The sequence below is a fragment of the Phocoena sinus genome, chromosome 15 (genome assembly GCF_008692025.1).
Source record: "Phocoena sinus isolate mPhoSin1 chromosome 15, mPhoSin1.pri, whole genome shotgun sequence".
Taxonomy (NCBI): Eukaryota; Metazoa; Chordata; class Mammalia; order Artiodactyla; family Phocoenidae; genus Phocoena; species Phocoena sinus.
This window is the reverse complement of record NC_045777.1, coordinates 73,361,624-73,384,294: the sequence shown is the minus strand read 5'-3', so window position 1 is coordinate 73,384,294 and position 22,671 is coordinate 73,361,624. Positions and strand designations below refer to the sequence as shown.

Genomic DNA, 22,671 nt, shown 5'->3' with positions numbered 1-22,671 from the left:
GCAGTTCCTCAAAAATTTTAAGATAGAATTATCATAAGATCCAGCAAACGTGGCTTCTGGGTATATACTCAAAAGAACTGCATGCTGGGTCTCAAAGAGCTATTTGTACATTCATGTTCATAGCAGCATAATTATGTGCAACAGCCGAAAGGTGGAAACAACCCAAGTATACATCAGTTGATAAGTGAATAAACAAAATGTCATATATACATGAAATGTAATACTATGCAGACTTCAAAAGGAAGGAAAATCTGACACATACTATAATATCAATGAACCCTGAAGACATAATAAATGAAATAAGCCAGTCACAAAAGAAAAAATACTGTATGATTCTCATATGAGGTACTTAAAGTAGCCAAATTCATGAGACATAAAGCAAACTGGTGGTTACCAGGGCTAGAGGATGCGGAATATGGGGAGTCATTGTTTAATGGGTACAGAGTTTTAGTTTTGCATGACGAAAAACTGTCCTGTGGATGGATGGCAGAGATGCACAACAATTAAATATACCTAATGCCACTGAATCACACACTTAAAAATAGTTAAAATAAAAAGATAACAATATTAAATAATATTTAGACTTTTTTTTTAAGACAAATACTATATGATTCTAATTACATGAGGTATATAGAATAGTCAAATCCACAGAAACAGAGTGGTGGTGTCAGGGGCTGGGGAGAGCAGGAAATGGGGAGTTGTTTAATTGGTATACAGATTGTTTTGTAAGATTTTAAAAGTTCTGGGGACTTCCCTGGTGGCGCAGTGGTGAAGACTCCACTCTCCCAATGCAGGGGGCCCAGGTTCAATCCCTGGTCACGGAACTAGATCCCACGTGTGTGCCGCAGCTAAGAGTTCGCATGCTGCAACTAAGGAGCCTGTGAGCCACAACTAAGGAGCTGGTAAGCCGTAACTAAGGAGCACGCGAGCTGCAACTAAGGAGCCTGCCTGCTGCAACAAAGACCCAGTACAACCAAATAAATTAAAAAAAAAAAATTCTGGGTATTGGTTACACACAATGTGAACACTATACTTAATATAGATGAACTGAAGGCTTAAAAGTGGTTAAGATGAAAAAAAAAAAGTGGTTAAGATGGTAGGGCTTCCCTGGTGGCGCAGTGGTTAAGAATCCGCCTGCCAATGCAGGAGACACAGGTTCGAGCCCTGGTCCAGGAAGATCCCACATGCCACAGAGCAACTAAGCCCATGCACCACAACTACTAAGCCTATGCTCTAGAGCCTGCAAGCCACAACTACTGAGCCCATGTGCCACAACTACCGAAGTCCGTGCGCCTAGAGCCTGTGCTCCGCAACAAGAGAAGCCACTACAATGAGAAGCCCGCGCACCGCAACAAAGACCCAACGCAGCCAAAAAAATAAATAAGTTTTAAAAAAAATGGTCAAGATGGTAAATTTTATGTTATGTGTATTTTCTCACAAAAAATAAAACAAACTGTAAACATACACACAAGCACACATATGCACACATTTGAAAGATGTTTGTCTTCAGAGTTCATTTAGAGAAGAGAGGCAAGGGGAGAAGGGCACTTAGTTTACTGATAGTGTATCAACTGTGCGCCTGAACTAACACCAAATGTTTCCTCCAAAATAAAATTATTGATTATTCTCAATGAATGACAAAAGCTTTTTGGATTTATCAGCTCTAGTATCAATTCTAAAAACTAGGGCTAGTTTTCTTCTCATGGAAACTTCTGATCTAATTCTTAATGTTTTTAATTCCTACAAACTTAAATTATTCAAGAAAGTCACCAAGAAAGTAAATGGGCACTAGAAGAGCAGACAGAATATTATCAAGCCATTTTTGCCCCAAACAAACACAAATGTCAAATGACTTAATTCATCAACTTTATAAAAAGCCCTTCAATTTGTGAATCCCGTTTTTCAACCAATTTAGTCTGAATGCTGGGAAGGGGTTATGGGAAGATTTTCGGGAAACATTTTTGAGATTAAAAAGCCCACTACATTCTGTTTCTGGCTCTAGAAGGATCCCAGTGTCTAAGTCTCAGTTGTCTCATCTACAGTACCATGACCCTGGGACTTCCCTGGTGGTGCAGTGAGAATCCGCCTGCCAATGCAGGGGACACAGGTTCGATCCCTGATCCAGGAATATCCCACATGCCACGGAGCAGCTAAGCCCGTGCACCACAACAACTGAGCCTGTGCTCTAGAGCCCGCGAGCCTAGAGCCCATGCTCCACAACAAGAGAAGCCACCACAATGAGAAGCCCGCGCACAGCAACGAAGACCCAAAGCAGCAATCAATCAATCAATCAATCAATAAATTTATACAATACCATGACCCTACGCCCTGTGTACTGATTACAATTCAAAACCCAATCTAATATAAATACACAGTTGCTGAGGATGACTTTTATAAGCTATCATTTTCATTATGTGTCAGTCTTTTCCCACTTAAGATTATTTTTACTTACTTGGTTAACTTGTGGCTTTTCACTGCTGTGAGAAATTCTCTCACAATCTCAGGACTCTGGTGCCTGCATGGTGTTTTTGATATGTATTTTAATGTCTACAAAAAAAAAAAAAAAAAAGGGAAAGGCAAGCATAAGACAAACAACCCCAAATGACAAAAAGAGAAGCCAATGGCTATAATTTAGTATTCTAAAATTTTGTTTCAAAAATCTTTTGTAAAACAAATGCCTTCAGGAGACTCAATCTTCATATAATAGGAATTCCTCAAAAATAAAACCAGTAGCTAGAACAAAAAGATTACTGAAATTTTAGAATAAAGCTTTTCTGATCTTAAAGAAAAAACTCAGTCTGACAACTGTGTTATCATGTATCAATTTTTTATAGACAGGGAACCCGAAGAATAAAATAAATAGCCTTAAGTCCATATATAAATGACCCAATAAATGGATTAGAAGGAACAACTCTTTCTTACAAAGAATTCTAACAATTAAACATAGAATGAGGGAAATAAATCACCATTGGGCAATCGCACCATAGGAATAATTACTGCAGGAAGGATCCACCAATGAATACTAAAATTAATGGGCAAAAGCTTAAGAAGTAGGATATTTGCATAGTCTCAAAGCAGCTTCCCCAAAATATTTATTAATTACTGTGGTAGTTTTAATGTATGTCCTCAAATTCTTTAATATCCCTCCCTTAAGAGATGAAGCCTATTCCCCTTCCCCTTGTATGTGGGCTGGACTAGGTGACGCTTTGCTAATTAACAGAATATGGAAATGGAAAAACAGTAACTTTACAGTGGAGAAACCAGGCAGACACCACCTTAACCAAGTTATCAAAGTTAACAGCATCAGTAATAAGACACTGATACCATGTACTCTGTATCACGAAATGAGAAGGGCACATTTATTACCAAAGTAACTTTCCTTAAGGCACCAAAAATTAAAAGCAAGAACTTAAGAATTAATAGAGTGGGGACTTCCCTGGTGGCACAGTAGTTAAGAATCTGCCTGCCAGTGCAGGGGACATGGGTTCCATCCCTGGTCAGGGAAGATCCCACGTGCCACAGAGCAACTAAGCCCGTGGTCCACAACTACTGAGCCTGTGCTCTAGAGCCTGTGCTCCACAACTACTGAAGCTTGCGTGCCTAGAGCCCATGCTCCACAACAGGAGAAGTCACCGCAATGAGAGGCCCATGCACCACAACGAAGAGTAGCCCCCACTCGCTGCAACTAGAGAAAGCCCACGTGCAGCAACAAAGACCCGATGCAGCCAAAAATAAATAATTAAATTTTTAAAAAAATTATTAGAGTGATAGTGAGCATAAACTAATTAACTGTGTAGTTAAGGGTGCTTGATAGTTTGAAATGTATATAAAACTAATTACCAACAATCTTTCTTTTTCTTCTTTGAAAGAGATGAACTATATAATGTGAAAGAACACGAATGAATAAATGAACTGTAGGGTTCTAAACACACAATTAAATGAAAAAAATCAGATGGGAAGGAATGGTGACAAAAGTGTTAAATTCCTTATTTTCCTTAATGATACCTTAATGCAAGTTTAAAAATGTCTTTGAAAAGAAAAATTAAAAGAGTTAAATCCAAACCTCTTTAAAGACAAAATCAAAATTGAAAGCAAATAACAAGAAAAAACAAAATGACAGATATAAAAATCAAACATCATATAACAAATACAACAGCTTAAGCATAAGATTGGGAGAGAATGCAACAAACTATCAACTAGATATTAAGATTAAGAATTACTTTTGATTTCTTCTTTATGCTTTTTTGTACTTTCTAAGTTTTCTACCATAAAAAGTATCACTTTCTCTGTAATAAAGAATTTGGCTTCGCTAAAACAGAGAGTCTGGACTTTGCCCTCAGCTTTTGGGAGGTAATCTCCATACTGCTGGAACATTATATCTAATAGGAGTATCTTTGTCTGGGGGCCTTATGTCCTACTGGATGGTCTTAACAATGAGACTTAGAGCAGGGGCTTTGGGTCATACAGTATCAGTAGACCTGGAGGCTAACATGAACTACACAGGCAATCAATCATTCAATCATGCCTAGGTAATGGAGCCCCAATAAAAACTCTGGACACCAAAGCTTGGCTGAGCTTCCTTGGCTGGCAATATTCTGTGTGTATTAACACACACTGATTTCAAGAGAAATGTGCTCTGACTCCACATTAGAGAACAGTGGAAGCTCTGCATTTGGTATTTCTCCTGGCACCTGCCCCATTTGCTTCTTCCCTTGGCCAAATTTAATCTGTATCTTTTCCTTGTAATAACCTGTACCAGTGAACATAATAGCTTTTAGCAAGTTCCGTGAGTACTTCCACTGAATTATTGAACCTGAGGGTGGCCGTGGGGCTCCCCAACTTGCAATTGGTATTAGAAGTGATGGCAGACTTTTATTTATTCCCTCCTCTGACTTTGCAATTGGTTAACACTCGCAATTGGCCAAACTCTTTCCACTTCTATAAACAGGATAAAAACTGGGTTACAGTAAACCTACTCAAATCAGATAATAGGTAGTCATGATTCAGTGGCCAGTCATCAGCAAGATAAACCAACCCCCTTCAATGGCAGTTGGGGTAGACCTTCCAAAAACACAGGCTTACTTCATACGTGATAGTATTCAAGTTCTGTTGCCCAGAACTGTGTTTATTCTTTCCACTTTCTTTACGCTGCTCTTTCATATCAGTTAGTAACTGGAACACCTAGGAAGAGATATACAAAAGATTTCCATAAATAAATTTGAGAAATGTATCTATTCCAAGGTCAATGATTTTAAAGGATAAAGAGAATAATATCTCTTTTCTTCTCATAAACCCTCCCCCAAACTCTTGCATTAGAGCAAATAAGTCCAAGAAGCATGTGACTTTTTAAAAATGCTCTTGGGCTTCCCAGGTGGCACAGTGGTTAAGAATCTGCCTGCCAATTCAGGGGACACAGGTTCGAGCCCTGGTCCGGGAAGATCCCACATGCCATGGAGCAACTAAGCCTGTGCGCCACAACTACTGAGCCCACGTGCCACACCTACTGAAGCCCATGTGCCTAGAGTCTGTGCTCCGCAACAAGAGAAGCCACCACAATGAGAAGCCAGTGTACCGCAATGAAGAGTAGCTGCCACTCACCACAACGAGAGAAAGCCTGCACACAGCAAGCAACAAAGATCCAATGCAGCCCAAATAAATTAATTAATTAAAATAAAATTAAAAAAAAAAATAAAAATGCTCTTTTATCTAAGTCAAATACTGCAAATTCATTTGTTTACATAAACTATTTCAAGTGTTTCCTACCAATACACACCATATAACTGATCTCCTTAGCTCTCAAAAATAATATTCTGAGTATTTGAAAGTAAATTTTCCTATAATATGATCATCTCAATAGATGCAGAAAAAGCAATTGACAAAATTCAACATCTATGATCAAAACTCTAAACAAAGTGGGTACAGAGGAAACATACCTCAACATAACAAAGGCCATACATGATAAGCCCAGAGCTAACATCATACTCCACAGTGAAAAAGTAAAAGCTTCTCTAAGATCAGGAATAAGACAACGGTGCCCACTCTTGCCTCTTTTATTCAACATAGTATTGGAAGTCCTAGCCAGGGCAATTAGGCAAGAAAAGGAATAAAATTGAGCCATCCAAATGGGAAAGGAAAAAGTAAAACTGTCACTATTTGCAGATGACATGGTATTACTTATAGAAATCCCTGAAGACTCCACCAAAAAACTGTTAGAATAAATGAATTCAGTAAAGTTGCAGGATACAAAATCAACATACAGGAATCTGTTATGTTTCTATACACTAATAACAAACTATTAAAAGAGAAATTAAGAAAACAATCCTATTTATTATAATTGCAACAAAAAAGATAAAATTAGGAATAAATTTAACCAAGGAGGCAAAAGACCTATACAGTGAAAACTATACGACACTGATGAAAGAAACTGAAGAAGACACACATAAATGTTCATGCATTGGAAGAATTAATATTGCTAAAATGTCCATACTACCCAAAGCAAACTACAGGTTCAATGCAATTCTCATCAAAATTCCAACTGCATATTTCACAGAAATAGAACAATCCCAAAATTTGTATGGAATCACAAAAGATCCAGAATAGTCAAAGCAATCTTGAGAAAGAAGAACAAAGTTGGAGGCATCACACTCCCTGGTTTCAAACTACATTACAAAGCTATAGTAATCAAAACAGTATGGTATTGGCCTAAAACAGATGCAGAGATCAATGGAACACAATAGAGAGCCCAGATATAAATTCACACATATATGGTCAATTAATTTATGATAAAGGAGCCAAGAATACACAATGGGAAAGAACAGTCTCCTCAATAAATGGTGTTGGGAAAACTGGACAGCCACATGCAAAAGAATGAAACTAGACCACTATATACACCATACACAAAACTTAGCTCAAAATGGATTAAAGACTTGATGATGTAAGACCTGAAACCATAAAATTCCTAGAAGAAAACACAGGCAGTAAGCTCCTTGACATTGGTCTTGGCAATGACTTTTTGGATTTAGCACCAAAAGCTAAGACAACAAAGGCAAAAATAAACAAGTGGGACTACATCAAACTAAAAAGCTGCTGTGCAGCAAAGAAAATCATCAACAAAATGCAACCTACTGAATGGGAGAAAATATCTGCAAATCATGTAGCTGATAAGGGGTTAATATCCAAAATATATAAATTCATACAACTACAGAGCAAAACAAACAATCTATTTTAAAAATGGGCATTTTTCCAAAGAATACATACAGATGGCCAACAGGTACATAAAAGATGCTCAACATCACTAATCATCAGGGAAATGCAAATAAAAACCACAATGAGATCACCACCTCACACCTGTTAGAATGGCTATTATTAAAAAGTCAAGAAATAAATATTGAGGAGGATGTGGAGAAAAGGAAACCACTGTGTACTATAGGTGGGAATGTTAATTGGTGCAGCCACTATGGAAAACAGTATGAAGGATCATCAAAAAATTGAAAATAGAAGTACGATATGATTCAGGCATTCCACTTCTGGGTAACTATCCAAAGAAAACAAAAATAGTAATCTGAAAGGATATATGCACCCCCATGTTCACTGCAGCATTATTTACAATAGTCAAGGTAAGGAAATAAGCTAAAGTGTCCATTTACAGATGAATGGATAAAGAAATTGTGGCATATATATACAAAGGAATATTATTCAGCCATAAAAAAGAATGAAATCTTGCCATCTGTGACAACGTGAATGGAACTTGAGGGCATTATGCTAAGTGAAAGAAGTCAGAGAAAGACAAATACTGTATGGTATCACTTATACGTGGAATCTAAAAAAGAAAAGGAAAAAAAAAAGGGACTTCCCTGGCAGTCCAGTGGTTAAGACTCCATGCTTCTACTGTAGGGGGCGTGGGTTCGATCCCCGGTCAGGGAGCTAAGTCCCCGCATGCCATGCAGCATGGCCAAAAATTAAAACAAAAACAAAAACAAAACCGAAACCAGAAACCAAGCTCATAGATACAGAGAACAAACGGTTGCCAGAGACAGCGGGGGGGGGTAAGCAAACTGGATGAAGGTGGTCAGAAGTTACAAACTTCCAGTTATAAACTAAGTAAGTCATGGGGATATAATGTACAGCATGGCAACATCAGTTAATAATACTGTATTGCATATTTGAAAGTTGCTAAAAGAGGAAATCTTAAAAAGTTCTCAACATAATAAGAAAAGAATTATGTAACTATGTATGGTGAGTGATGTTAAGTAGACTTATTGTGGTAATCATTTTGCAATATATACAAATATCGAAACATTATGTTGTATGCTTGAAACTAATATAATGTATGCTGACTGTACCTGAATTTTAAAAAATTTTCCTAAAATATATATATATATATATATATATATATATATATATATATATATATATAGTTTTTTTTAAAGATCTTGCTTCTCGGGCTTCGCTGGTGGAGCACTGTAAGAATCCGCCTGCCACTGTAGGGGACACGGGTTCGAGCCCTGGCCCGGTAAGATCCCACATGTCGCGGAGCAACTAAGCCCGGGCATCACAACTACTGAGCCTGCGCTCTAGAGCCCACGAGCCAGTACTACTGAGCCCATGTGCCACAACTACTGAAACCTGAGTGCCTAGAGCTTGTGCTCCACAACAAGAGAAGCCACTGCAGTAAGAAGCCCACGCACTGCAACAAAGAGTAGCCCCCGCTTACTGCAACTAGAGAAAGCCCGTGTGCAGCAATGAAGACCCAATGCAGCCAAAAATAAATAAATTAATCAATCATTTTTTAAAAAGATCTTGCTTCTCTAACATGAAAATCTATTTTATTTCTGGAAAAGAAAAATTATGAAGCAAGCGATAAAAGTAGTTTACAAAAAAAAAAAAGAAAGAAAAAAAGCTATATAACTTTAGAAGTAAATTTTCTCCACAAGGTAGAAACACATGTGTATTAGTGCTAAGAAGGGTCAGGGGAGGAAATCTCTCTCCTGCTTTAGAGATTATACCAGAGAACTGAGAGAAGCATAGGATCATAAACACAGTAACGACTAGATAAAACGCAACCCATCCCCTGCCTGTCATTCCTTTCAGAAATAGGGGCATGAGACCCAATTAATGCAATGTTTCCCCAATGGATAAAACACTACACACCTTGTCCAGAGTCTAAGCTGGAGAAGGAGGTTCCTAAAAGCCAACGGCTTGGGGCTTCCCTGGTGGCGCAGTGGTTGAGAGTCCGCCTGCCAATGCAGGGGACACGGGTTCCTGCCCCCGTCCGGGAAGATCCCACATGCCGCGGAGCGGCTGGGCCCGTGAGCCATGGCCGCTGAGCCTGCGCGTCCGGAGCCTGTGCTCCTCAACGGGAGAGGTCACAACAGTGAGAGGCCCGCATACCACACACACACACACAAAAAAGCCAACGGCTTGACCAACAACCATTTCCTTCCTATTATGAGCAGCAACCATTTAAGATGAACCTTTAGGAAGAAAAGAATATGGCCCACTGTGTTAAATCTACTACCTTCTACATATATCACAAAATGGCGACTCAAATCTCCTATAAGTCTTCCTGAGTTTAGACTCTGGCATAAGAAAAATGGACAGTGAATATATGAATGGTTTTTTCTATACCTGGAGTCAACCTATCAGATAGTTTTGCTAGTACCAAACAACACCCAGGCAAAATAGAAGGTAGGCAAAAATAATGTTCTCTCCTCCCTTTCACCAACTTCTTTCCTTTCTTTCCCCAGCAACCCAACCCTCAAGCCCCCAAATTCCAAACCTGTTACTTCCTACTAAATTATTCGTAATGGTGAGTCACTAAACTCTCACTTCCAAAATGAAGGTGTTAATACTTATGAGACTATTATGAGGATCAAAATAATAACTTATAAAAGCATTTTACAGCTAAAGAGTGGTAATTAGGAAAAGGCGTTAAGCATTTTAATGGAAAACTTCTGCAAACAGAAACAGTTCCAAAACTGATGTTTCCATCACAGGAAGGCATCCCAAATGAAGATCTAAAATCTTTGGGATTTGGAGAAGGTTGCCCACAGTAAACTAAAGGCTTCCCAGCTTCCCTGAATTACTGTATATAATTTACCAAGCTAAGACTATTCCAAGGTCCACCAGATGGTGCCATCTCTCCTATTTTAAAGTGGCAAATCTAAATGAATTCAGTCATTTCTAACCAAAACTAACTGAATAATCTTCAGAAGCAAAGGGCAAACGATCAGAGAGGAAAACACAATAGTCCAAAGCTATTTACCTCATAGTTACTGAGCAGCGCAGCGCTGGCATCCTTCCTGCAAAATAAAGTAAATTATCATCAGTCTGGGCTCACATCCCTCTGTGGGAATTAAATATCTACAAAATAATCCCTCTGTCAAGATTCAGTAGCACAGTTCAGAAATTTGGGGACTACAACCTAAAATTGAGAAATGTCCTAAGTCTTACTGGTTTAGCTGGCGATGGACAAATTCAGAGCAAATTCTCCTTTTAACAGCCACAGTATATCACACATCCAACACCAAGTAGGCGATTAAAATACTATACTTATCCCTGGTCCAAGCAGGCAAAAGTTGAGAAGTCAGATATCTAGGGGAAGTTAGTTACAGGAAGAACACAGGGCCAAAACCACAGGAGTAGGGGGATGTCAATAAACAGAGGGTGCTAGAATTAACTGGAGAAACAGAGTGCCACCTCATCCCACAGCCATGTCCTCTCTACAGTACCATCTGCCTTCCATCAGCTATTGACATTTTGGGCAGCCAAGTCCTCCTGTTGAATCACCAGAAATGGGATCCTTAACACTAACATCACTACTGGAAATTCCAGCAACATCTGGAATCCTGCCAGATACCCACAAAACTCCCAAGGTGTTCATCTTTTCTATCAACTCAACCACTAGAGTTCAGGTGTTGAGCACTGGCAATGGTCAATCAAGGCAAAACGTCACCTTTCATGTATGAATGAGCACAGCAATGTGACGTGTATTAAATTACAACTGATCCATTCTACAGTATCACGTCAGAAAGCACTTATTGTTTTTAACAGTCTGGAGGCAGTACAGTATAATAATTAAGAACACAGTTTTGACCTACTGTATAGTGTACAGCACAGGGAACTACAGTCAATATCTTGTAATAATCTATAATGGAAAAGAACCTGAAAAAGAATACATATATACATAATATATATATATGTATAGCTGAATCACTTTGCTGTATACCTGAAACACTGTAAATCAACTATACTTCAATTTTAAAAGAATACAGTTTTGAAATCAGACAAATCTAGGTTCATATTCCAGCTCCGCCACTTACAAGGTATGTGAGTTTCAGTGAGTTAATTAACCCCCGTTAAGCATCCCCATATAAAACAAAAAATGCAGATAACTAGTACCTAGAAATGTAGCCTGGATTCTAAACCCAGCTCCACCAACCAGTAGCTATATGAATTTGGGCAAGTTATTTAACCTCTCTATGCTTAAATTTCCTCATCTATAAAATGGCAACTGTAGTATCAACCTTGTAACATTGTTACAGGATTGAGGTGAAACATGTAAAGTACCTGGAACACAGTATGTGCTCAATAAATACCATCTATTGTCACTACTGCCTGGGCTACCACCACCACAACCACCGCTTCTTCCTAATTCATAAAGCCGTTCTGAGGATGAAAGGAAAACAAATTTTAAAAGTGTAACACAGTTCTTGGTACTTATTAGGTTCTCCTAAACGAAGGCTATTACTGTTAAAAGATATCACCTCACTTAAATTCTCATTAAAAACCCTGTGATGTAGGAGCTATTATGATTCCTTCTTCATAGATGATGACACTGAGGCTCAGAGATTTAAAAACTTGCTCAAGGGCACACAGTAGAAAGCCTAACTGAAGTGGACAATAACTATGGGATTGTGAAAAATAAAACAGGATTGAACAAATGGAAACCAGTAATGCAGAATCCTAAAACTTCAGGAAGGAGTATGGACTTGACATAATGTACAACAAAGATTACTGTTTGTTCTTAAACTAGGAATGGGGCTATATGATGAAATTGAGGACACAAAATTTCAAAAACATGAGCCAAATAGATGGGTGGTTTCCCCAGTCAATAAATAAAGCAAAACAAGCAGGTGGTTAACGCAGGCTTCAACCTAGGCCTTAGGTCATCAGCACAGTAATGTCAGCACTTAATCAAATCAGCACATGAAGCTTACCAAATGCTACTGGTCATTCAACAAATAGCCAGGATTTCACAAAAGTGCTGTTTTGCCCAAATGACCACAATGGAACTCAGGTCACAAAGAACACCATACTTAAAAGGAACCTAGGAGACTTCCCTGGTGTCACAGTGGTTAAGAATCTGCCTGCCAATTCAGGGGACACGGGTTCGAGCCCTGGTCTGGGAAGATCCCACATGCCGCAGAGCAACTAAGCCTGTGCACCACAACTACTGAGCCTGCGTTCTACGGCCGGTGAGCCACAACTACTGAGCCAGAGTGCCACAACTACTGAAGGCTGCGCATCTAGAGCCTGTGCTCCGCAACAAGGGAAGCCACCGCAATGAGAAGCCCACGCACTGCAATAAAGAGTAGCCACCGGGCTTCCCTGGTGGCGCACTGGTTGAGAGTCCGCCTGCCGATGCAGGGGACACGGGTTTGTGCCCCGGTCCGGGGGGATCCCACATGCCGCGGAGCGGCTGGGCCCGTGAGCCATGGCCGCTGAGCCTGTGCGTCCGGAGCCTGTGCTCTGCAACGGGAGAGGCCACAGCAGTGAGAGGCCCGCGTACCGCAAAAAAAAAAAAGAGTAGCCACCACTCGCCGCAACTAGAGAAAGCCTGCGTGCAGCAACAAAGACCCAACGCAGTCAGAAATAAATAAATTAAAATTTTTAAATAAATAAATAAATGGAACCTAACACAGGAAGGATAACGCATAATTAGAGTATGTGATATGGCTCATTTAAAGCTGAAAATGACAGGACTTCCCTGGTGGCACAGTGGTTAAGCATCCGCCTGCCAATGCAGGGGACACAGGTTCAAGCCCTGGTCCAGGAAGATCCCACATGCCACAGAGCAACTAAGCCCGTGCGCCACAACTACTGAAGCCCGCAAACCTAGAGGCCGTGCTCCACAACAAGAGAAGCCACCACAATGAGAAGCTAATGCACTGCAACAAAGAGTAGCCCCCACTCGCCTCAACTACAGAAAACCTGCGCACAGCAATGAAGACCCAACACAGCCATAAATAAATAAAATTGAAAATGACAAATCAAACCACATGTCATCTTTGCCTACTTAATCAGGAAGTCACCCCACAAGGCCTCCTCCTGTCTTTGCTTGAAACTGAATTACAACTCCCTTCATGCCCTAACATTCAGGGGAACTAAAACATCCCTTCCTGGAACAGGGTGAGAAAAATTACATGTTATTTTTCCTCAAGGCCAGTGGATCCATCCCAGGTGCCACAGTGACAACTTCATTTCCAAATCACAGCCCCCCTCTGTCATGTGCATTATTCCATGCCCTGGGAAATCTGTCCTTGTCTCTTCCAAATTACTGCCCCACTGCCCAAGTCAATATTGTTAATTGCAAGAATCCAAAGAACATCTTCTGCCTTTTCTAGAGCCAATATACAAAGAAGGAGAGGAACCTCTCTTTCATGTATATTTTCATGAACCTGTGTTTTGGAGCCAGGAGAACAATGGATGTTTAAAAAGTACAGCGTCTTGCATTCTGGTGGGCAGAAGCTGATTTATTCATTGATTCTTTTATTAGGAAGATAAATAATTTTTTTACCCAGCTAAATACTAATGGAGTAAATGCCAAAATATGCTAGGCATTCCTTTATTCAGTTAAATGTCAACGAGTATAGTATCTGCCTTTCATTGAGTCCTAAATGAACTGTGTGTATTGGGAAATTTTTTTTTTTTTTTTTTTTTTTTTGCGTTTCGCGGGCCTCTCACTGTTGTGGCCTCTCCCGCTGCGGAGCACAGGCTCCAGACGCGCAGGCTCAGCAGCCATGGCTCACGGGCCCAGCCGCTCCGCGGCATGTGGGATCTTCCCGGACCGGGGCACGAACCCGCGTCCCCTACATTGGCAGGCGGACTCTCAACCACTGCGCCACCAGGGAAGCCCGGGAAATTTTTTTTGAAGGCAGTTTTTATCCTGAAGAACTTACTGTAACCACCACGAAGTGGCAGGTTGTTGAGAACAGGATATGGTGAGATTTGACAGACATCAACTTAATCAAGTTATCCAATTTAACAGCAAGTTATCCAATTTAACAGCAAGTTATCCAATTTAACAGCATTTAATGATGAGGTGATGCACTGAGAAGGAAACATCCCTTATAGCAATCCTGTCAGAAAATGTAGTTATGAGAATATAATCAGACAAACCCAACCTAAGAAACCTTCTTCAAATCAACTGGCCTAGATTCTTCAAATATCACTATCATTTGTCACGATGTCAATATCACAAAAAGAGGCTAAGAAACTGTTCTCAGAGTAAAGGAGATTAAAGAACCTTGATAACTAAATGCAATGTGTGATTCTTGATTGGATCCTGAATCAATTTTTTAAAAAAATCCAGATAAAACATTATTAGGACAATTGGAGAAATTTTAATATAGGTTGCATTTTAATAATAGTGGTAATATCAGCACTAAATTCCCTGGGTGTGATGGTGGTATTGCAGTTACACAGGAGAATGTCTTTTTAAGACTGATAAAATGACATCTCTACAACTCTGAACTGGTTCAGTAAAGAGTGTGTGTGGAGAGAGAATGTAGGCATGTGTAACAAAGAGAAGGCAGATATATCAAAAATGTTAACAAATGGTGACTCCAGGTAAAGGATATAAAGGAACTTGAGATGCTCTTTTTGCAACTGTTCCATGGGTTTGAAATTTTTCAAGGTAAAAAGCTGAGAAAAATGGAGAAGTAAAACTAAAGAATTCCATGAAGTTAAAAAAAAAATACATTAGTATAACTTGTAATTGAGGACATTCTCCTCCAATGTTTACTTCATACTCTCCTGTAGGACTTAGAATGGTACTGATTTTACTTACAGATGTTTAAAGCAAATATTCCAAGTGAATTTTAAAGACTGTCTGAATCTATACTTACAGGAAGGCAGTCACTTAATTTCCTTAAGTCATGAATTAGCTGACTGAAGCTGACGTACTATTTGAAATTTAACCTGTAAAATCTGCTTAACTTGCTGAGTCAATTTAATGGACACAAACAACTACTTCAGAAAATCAAATTCTGAATAAACAGAACAAAATGATCTACTGACAGACTTTCCTTAGAGACTCACACATGCACAAAAATGTCCAAGCAAACAGTGCCTATTAACTGCCACACAGTTAACTCTTACGAACACAATGACAAACAGAATTGCTCAAATTCTCCTATGTTTAACCTATGTTACTGACTCAAGTCCTGTCCTGAAAAGTTAAACTCTGGTCCAAGAAAACTGAGCAGCCTTCAAAGTCAATGAACAATTTAAACTGTAGCATTCACTTGGGAGCTAGCAAATTATCCTCTTTCCAGTCCTGTTACTGAATTGCTATAAGACCTATTAGCTAACTTCTCTAAACCTCAGTATTTCCAGCTGTAAAAAGAAGGAAATTCTGACACTATCTCAAAAAGATGATGTGGAAGAAACTCCATTTTCCGTAACTATGTATACTAAGTTCAAGAATAAAAGGATGAACACAGGCTTAGGCCCGTGGCGCCGGCAGCATGGGCAAGTGTCGCGGTCTTCGTACTGCCAGGAAGCTCCATAGCCACCGACGAGACCAGAAGTGGCATGATAAGCAGTACAAGAAAGCCCATTTGGGCACAGCCCTGAAGGCCAACCCTTTTGGAGGTGCCTCGCATGCCAAGGGAATTGTGCTTGAAAAAGTAGGGGTTGAAGCCAAACAGCCGAATTCTGCCATCAGGAAGTGTGTCAGGGTTCAACTAATCAAGAATGGCAAAAAAATCACTGCCTTTGTACCCAATGATGGTTGTTTGAATTTTATTGAGGAAAATGATGAAGTTCTGGTTGCTGGATTTGGTCGCAAAGGTCATGCTGTTGGTGACATTCCTGGAGTCCGCTTTAAGGTTGTCAAAGTAGCCAATGTCTCTCTTTTGGCCTTATATAAAGGCAAGAAGGAAAGACCAAGATCATAAGTTTTGATGATGAAAGCAGGATAGTAATAAATTTCCATATGCCAAAAAAAAAAAAAAAAAAAAAAAAAGGATGAACACAAAATTTTCCAGGCATATAAATAGTCCCGAGGCATTAGAGAAAGTTAGCCAAACAGCAAATACCTTAGTATACAAATACTTAATTTTGCTATGAATATTTTATATCCTTTTATCCGATGTGATGGTCAAAAAGTTTTTATTTTTAGGGCTTCCCTGGTGGCGCAGTGGTTGAGAGTCCACCTGCCGATGCAGCGGACGTGGGTTCGTGCCCCAGTCCAGGAGGATCCCACATGCTGCAGAGCGGCTGGGCCCGTGAGCCACGGCCTCTGAGCCTGCGCGTCCGGAGCCTGTGCCCCGCAACGGGAGAGGCCACAGCAGTGAGAGGCCCGCGTACCGCAAAAAAAAAAAAAAGTTTTTATTTTTAAAGTCTATCGTTCAACCAAATAAAGCATAAATATTCCTTACCTTTAAAAAACTTCTAGTGTGTATCTATCTATATGTATCCCTCACGCAGTAGGTAATTACTCAGTGATTGAAGAAAAAAAAGTAGTAAAAACTCAGGGGAGTTTTCCATCCATGCCTCCTCACTGCAGGTCCTAGGAATGCCTAACAGAGGTACAATGTGTTTGCCCTCTCAGAGACCTAGGGGTCTCCTGAAGATCCTAAGGACCACACTCCCAGAGGTCACACCTCATGCTGGAGGCCAGGCAAGAACTAGAATTAGGCCTCCAGGGACTTCCCTGGCGGTCCAGCGGTTAGGCCTCCGCCCTTCTGAGGCAGGGAGCACGGGTTCGATCCCTGGTCGGGGAACTAAGATCCCACATGCCGCATGCTGGGGCCAAAAAACACAGAATTAGGCCTCCAGACAGTCTCATTCCAGGGGCCCCTCTACCCCCAAACCACATGCCTACCTCAGAAAACCTCATTTTCCCACAAACTGCTAGCCACAAAATTCTTGATGAGTCACTGACTCCTTGGGAGAAGTTGACAGGTTACTATATAGGAGAAAAAACTCTTGATTGAAACCATTTCACTTAGGAAAATCAGAAAATCTATATGCTCAGCAATCAGGAAACTAGCTAAATAATTTATATTAATTTTTATTAATTTAATTTATTAAGTTAATGAAGTATCGTTATATTACTTCACTCCACAAGTACAGTCAGCCCTCTGTGTCTGTGGATGTGAAACCCACGACTGGGGGTTTAAACCAGCAAATACAGAAGGCCGACTGTGTGTGCCAAAGGGCTACTGTGTGCCAGGATGCGCTGCTAAGCACTAGGGGAACAGACACTGGTCCCTGCCTTCATGATACTTACACTCTCAAGAGGGAGACAATACACTAGACATGTAAGCATACATCTATTATCAGAACTTGTAATTATTTAAGGGAAAAGTAAACAAAGGTTCTATGAGAGACAAAAAGCAGGACTTATTTTGGATTTACCAAAGAGGAAAAACAACATTGAAAAAGGACACTCAACCTGAGCTGTCAAAAAGATAAGAAGTGGGCAGGACAGGGGGAAAGGTCTACCAGGTAGAGGGAACAGCAATGCAAGGGCTTGGAGAGTTACTGAAATTACTTGACTGCCTGTGGAAAGTGTGTCTCTTTCTGGGAGGGGACAGTGGGGAGAGACAAGGTTGGTGAGTGAGTGAGGTTACATAGGGTCTTGTAGTCCTACTAAGAAATGCAGATATCCTCTAAGCACACAGAAAAGCAATGAAGGGCTTTTACACAGGGGGTGATTTGATCCAATTAATATTTTAATTCACTTTGGCTGCTGTGTGGAAAACAGAATGGAGGGGGCGGGGCAAGAGTGGAAACCAAAGGCTATTGCTTAATCTGGACCAGAGACGATGAACTACAAAATTAGCAGTGGGGATGGTGCTGCATTCAAAATACATTCTGAACGTGGAGATGACAGGACTGGCTGATGGACTTGATTTAGCGGTGAGGAAAGAGGGCTAGATTTCTGGTTTAAGCAACTGGATGGATAGGAGAAATGGGCTAGAAATATATTCTGGGGAATCATTTGCATACAGATAGGTAAAATGACCAAGGGAATGTGGAGAGAAAGGGTCCCAGGACTGAGCCCTAAAATACTTCAACATTTAGAAGCCCAAGCAAGGAAGGAAGGTGGGGCTAGGAAAGAAGACTGAGAAGTAGTCCTTGATGTAGGAGGAAATCCAAGAGAGCATGTCACAAAGCCAAGAGAGTGTCTTGAGTTTCTGTATCAACTGCTGCTAAGGGGTCAAGGAAGTTAAGGCCAGAAAATCAACTTCTGAATTTGACAAGATGGAAGGCTCAGGTAACCTACCTAAGACCCATTTCTGTAGACTGGTGAGGATGAAAGCCCAAAAGAATGATTGAGAGAATGAGGGGATAAACAACATTTCTAAGAAGTTTTCTGGTGACAGGAAGCAGAGAGGGAGCAACAGGTGGACATGGATGTAGGGACAGACAAGGGATTTTTCTTTTAAGATAGACAAATTAAAGCTGGTCTGTATGCTGACAGGAAATGCTTAATAAAGAGGGAAAAATTGATAATGACGGCTTGGGCTAGAGTAATATTATGCATGTTTTTCAAATTGCAGATTAAACCCCATTAGTAGATTGCAAAATCAATTTAGTGGGTCTACACCCTATTTTAATAAAAGAGACTATCAGACTGTACTGCACACTGCATTGTCTCATGAAGCTTTCGTTTCAGTTACATATACATACAGTGTTTTTTTAAAAGTCCGAAAAACAGTAGTACATGTAGACATTAAACAGGCTAAAGAATATAAAAGAAAGTATCAATATTAAATAATCGGTAGCAAAGAGAACACAATATAGTATGCCTACAAGTTAACGTCAACCGTGCAAAAATCCACATACAGAGTAGCTACAAAAACTTCCATTTTCACCAGGTACAATGAGCAGACACGGAAAAGACCATGTGGAGCTAAAACTGTAAGAATGGCTTTTACTCCCTCCCTACACACACACACAAATAGCTAAATGCTTCTCATCAAACTTGGACAGCACCTGTTCTGAGTTAGGGTTCCAAAGGAGCCCACTGCCCCTAAGCAAAGCTCTACCCCAGCATTTACCCATCTCTCCTCCAAGTACTTCCAGGCCGGACCCAGGGCTTTGTACCTTCGAAGTTCCCGCTCCAACACTGGGCCAGACTCCCCACCGTGACGCCTGCAACGCTAGTGAGTGGATGAGGGAGGGAACAGGCACCCTGAAAGGCAGCCGAGACAAGTGGCACTCGGCCCCGCGTGCTGGGCACGCGGTGGGCGTGGGGGCGAAGGTTCGGAGGGACAGAGCGAGAGCCCTTTCCTCCCTCGCCTCCCGATCCGTCGCCCTCCCCACCGCGACGAGGGGTCGCCCCAGGCCCATGTCTCCCGGCTCCCAGGGTCTAGCGGTCGCCAGCTGTGAGCGTCGGCCCAAACCCAGCGACGCGCCCCAAGCTGCTTACACTTCCATGTCGACCCCGCCTCTTCGCCTCCGGCCCACAGCACCAGCGAAGCTCCACACATACCCGCCGCCGCACCGGGCGTCCACGCCGAGCTCCCTGGGACCGGCTCCGCGCGCCGCGGTGCACGCCGGGATCGCCGCGCTGCACACTGGGAGCCTGGAGGACCCGGCGGGGCCGCGAGCCCTGCATGCCCCTCTAGCCGTCCGAGCCCTGTCCTCTACGCCCAGCTCGACTTCAGACCGTTAAGCGTTTGCAGACAGGATTTAGCTCACGTTTTCGTGGTCTAAGTTATATCTAAGTAGTATGAATAAAGTAAATTTCCAAAGACGTAATCGGATTAGTAGGCCTTTGCGGCATTAAAATGCCACCCCGGGGGCTTCCCTGGTGGCGCAGTGGTTGAGCGTCCGCCTGCCGATGCAGGGAACACGGGTTCGTGCCCCTGTCCGCGAGGATCCCACATGCCGCGGAGCGGCTGGGCCCGTGAGCCATGGCCGCTGAGCCTGCGCGTCCGGAGCCTGTGCTCCGCAACGGGAGAGGGCACAACAGTGAGAGGCCCGCGTACCGCAAAAAAAAAAAAAAACAACCCGGCAATAGTAACAATGGCAAGGGGTGAGACGGCCCGGGGCCGCTGGAAATGCTCTATTTCAGGACCTGGGTGCTGGGTACGCGATGTGTTCTGTTTCTGAAAAGTCAGTGAGCTGCACGCTTATGTGCATTTTTCTCTATGTGTGTTATAATTGAATAAAACGTTCTAAAAAGTGGGGGGGAAAAAATCTCCGCCTCCCTTCTCCCATTTCCCATTCTTCAGAGCTATTTGGCAGGAAAGTACAAAGAGCTTGAATGACAAGCAGTCTGTGACCTTCCAGCCTTTCTAGGAATTTGTCGAAAGGGAATTATCAGATGCTTGAAGAAAGATCGATGTGTAATGATAATTTTACTGGGAGACAGCCTAAATACCCAACAATGAGAAATTGATAAATCATGTTTGAACCATAGAGTATAATATCAATATATGTGACCATGAGAAACCATGTAGCATAATTTGATATGCTAGGGAAACGCTCAAGATAGGATTTAAAAGATGGAAAATGATGTGGTGTGACTCTAATAACCTAAGGAAAAATAAGCATAGGGAAAAAAATACCTAAGGGTATGGGAGATAGAGCCACCTAATCTACTAAATTTTGTGTTCTTAAAAAAAAAAAAAAAAAAAAAATAGGTGAAATGTTGATGTCTATTATTTTCTGGAATTTTGATATGGTTTGAAATATTTCCTAAAGACTGGAAGAAAATATGCCAAAAATTAACAATGGTAGGTGTCTTTTTTCCCCACTTTTTAATAGTTATATCAGATCATTTACTAAACACATTCTCTTTGCAAGGCCCTTGATAAGTGCTTTGCAATTCCATGATATTAACAGTAATAGTGCAGGCTTTGCAGGCAGCCTGTGATTCTATTTACCTCCATCAATTTCTCAGGGGATGTTTAACCCTGGGAGATTACCTAACTTCTCCTAACCTCAGTTCCCTAATTTGTAAATCATAGATCCATCTGTTAGATACCTAAAATGCCTGGCACATACTTAGTGCTCAACAAATAATAATTACCGTGACAGTACAACCATGATACTCTATGAGGTAGATTCCTTTGTTATTCAAATTTTACTACTGAGGAAACTGAGCCAAGCTTGGAGAGATTATAATTTACCAAAAGTCATTCCTCTAGGAACTTGTCCAGTAGAGATTCAAACCCAGACAGTCTGAACAAATACAGGAGGTGTATTAAATTGTTAATAGTGACTAATGACTGGGACTTCCCTGGTGACACAGTGGTTGGAAATCCGCCTGCCAGTGCAGGGAACACGGGTTCGAGCCCTGGTCTGGGAAGGTCCCACATGCTGCAAAGCAGCTAGGCTCGTGTGCCACAACTACTGAGCCTGCGCTCTAGAGCCCGCAAGCTACAACCACTGAAGCCTGGGCACCTAGAGCCCATGCTCCGCAACAAGAGAAGCCACCGCAGTGAGAAGCCCATACACTGCAACAAAGAGTAGCCCCTGCTCGCCACTAGAGAAAGCCTGAGCACAGCAACAAAGACCCAACGCAGCCAAAAATAAATAAATACATTTACTTTTTTAAAAAATTGTGACATGACTGGATAAATGAAATATGCAATATTAATACAATGGAATACTATTTGGCAATAAAAAGGAATAGAGTACTAATACATGCTACAACATGGATGACCCTCAAAAACATGCTAAGTGAAAGAAGCCAGACACACATATTGTATGATTCCATATATATGAAATGTCCAAGAATAGGCAAAAAAATCTAGAGACAGGAAGTGGATTAGTGGTTGCTTAGGGCTGGGAGAGGGGCTAGGGTGGTGATGGAAAGCTGATGGATACTTTCTTTGGAGGGAAACAGAAATATCCTAAAATTAGATTGTGGTAGTGGTTGCACATCCCTGTGAATACACTAAATAACACTGAGTTGTACACTTTAAATGGGTGAATTGTATGGTATCCAAATTATATATCAATAAAGCCATTAAAATGTTTTTTACTGGTATTTGCCTGTGGGGATTGCTTGGAAGAGAAATGAGGGGAATTTTTAACATTTAATTTTACACATTCGGAATTTTAAAAAAATTTTTTTTTTTTTTTTTGCGTTTCGCGGGCCTCTCACTGTTGTGGCCCCTCCCACTGCGGAGCACAGGCTCTGGACGCGCAGGCTCAGCGGCCATGGCTCACGGGCCCAGCCGCTCCGCGGCATGTGGGATCTTCCCGGACCGGGGCGCAAACCCTGTGTCCCCTGCATCGGCAGGCGGACTCTCAACCACTGCGCCACCAGGGAAGCCCTAAAAATAGTTTTCGATATACATGTTATTTTTAAACTATCAATACAAAAGAAAAAAAATTTTTTTGGCCATGCCTCACAGATTGTGGGATCTTAGTTCCCTGACCAGGAATTGAACCCAGGGCCACGGCAGTGAACAGGCCAAG

The 22,671-nt window shown here is 41.3% G+C and overlaps 2 protein-coding genes across 4 annotated transcripts in view; one reads left to right on the top strand and one right to left on the bottom strand.

Annotated features, from left to right (window-relative positions):
- CRCP (CGRP receptor component) overlaps positions 1-19,812 on the bottom strand; it is a 43,960-nt gene extending 24,148 nt beyond the window's left edge. The window contains exons 1-4 of one of the 3 annotated variants that reach the window (XM_032604476.1): positions 19,667-19,812; positions 10,265-10,301; positions 5,083-5,181; positions 2,453-2,547 (exon numbers count right to left, since the gene is read on the bottom strand). In XM_032604476.1, the coding sequence (XP_032460367.1) occupies positions 2,453-2,547; positions 5,083-5,181; positions 10,265-10,301; positions 19,667-19,674 (239 nt within the window). In that variant the 5' untranslated portion in view covers positions 19,675-19,812. The remainder of the gene's footprint in view (positions 1-2,452; positions 2,548-5,082; positions 5,182-10,264; positions 10,302-19,666) is intronic. The other 2 variants (XM_032604477.1, XM_032604478.1) reach the window with 2 other exon arrangements.
- Positions 15,733-16,249, top strand: LOC116739772 (40S ribosomal protein S23-like). The gene has a single exon (XM_032604479.1). It carries the CDS (start codon positions 15,750-15,752, stop codon positions 16,179-16,181), a length of 432 nt encoding a protein of 143 aa, XP_032460370.1. The 5' UTR covers positions 15,733-15,749; the 3' UTR covers positions 16,182-16,249.
- Positions 19,813-22,671: the final 2,859 nt, after the last annotated feature.

Excerpts from the sequence above, each read along its gene's own strand:
- LOC116739772 (XM_032604479.1), top strand. The coding sequence starts at position 15,750 with ATGGGCAAGTGTCGCGGTCTTCGTACTGCCAGGAAGCTCCATAGCCAC.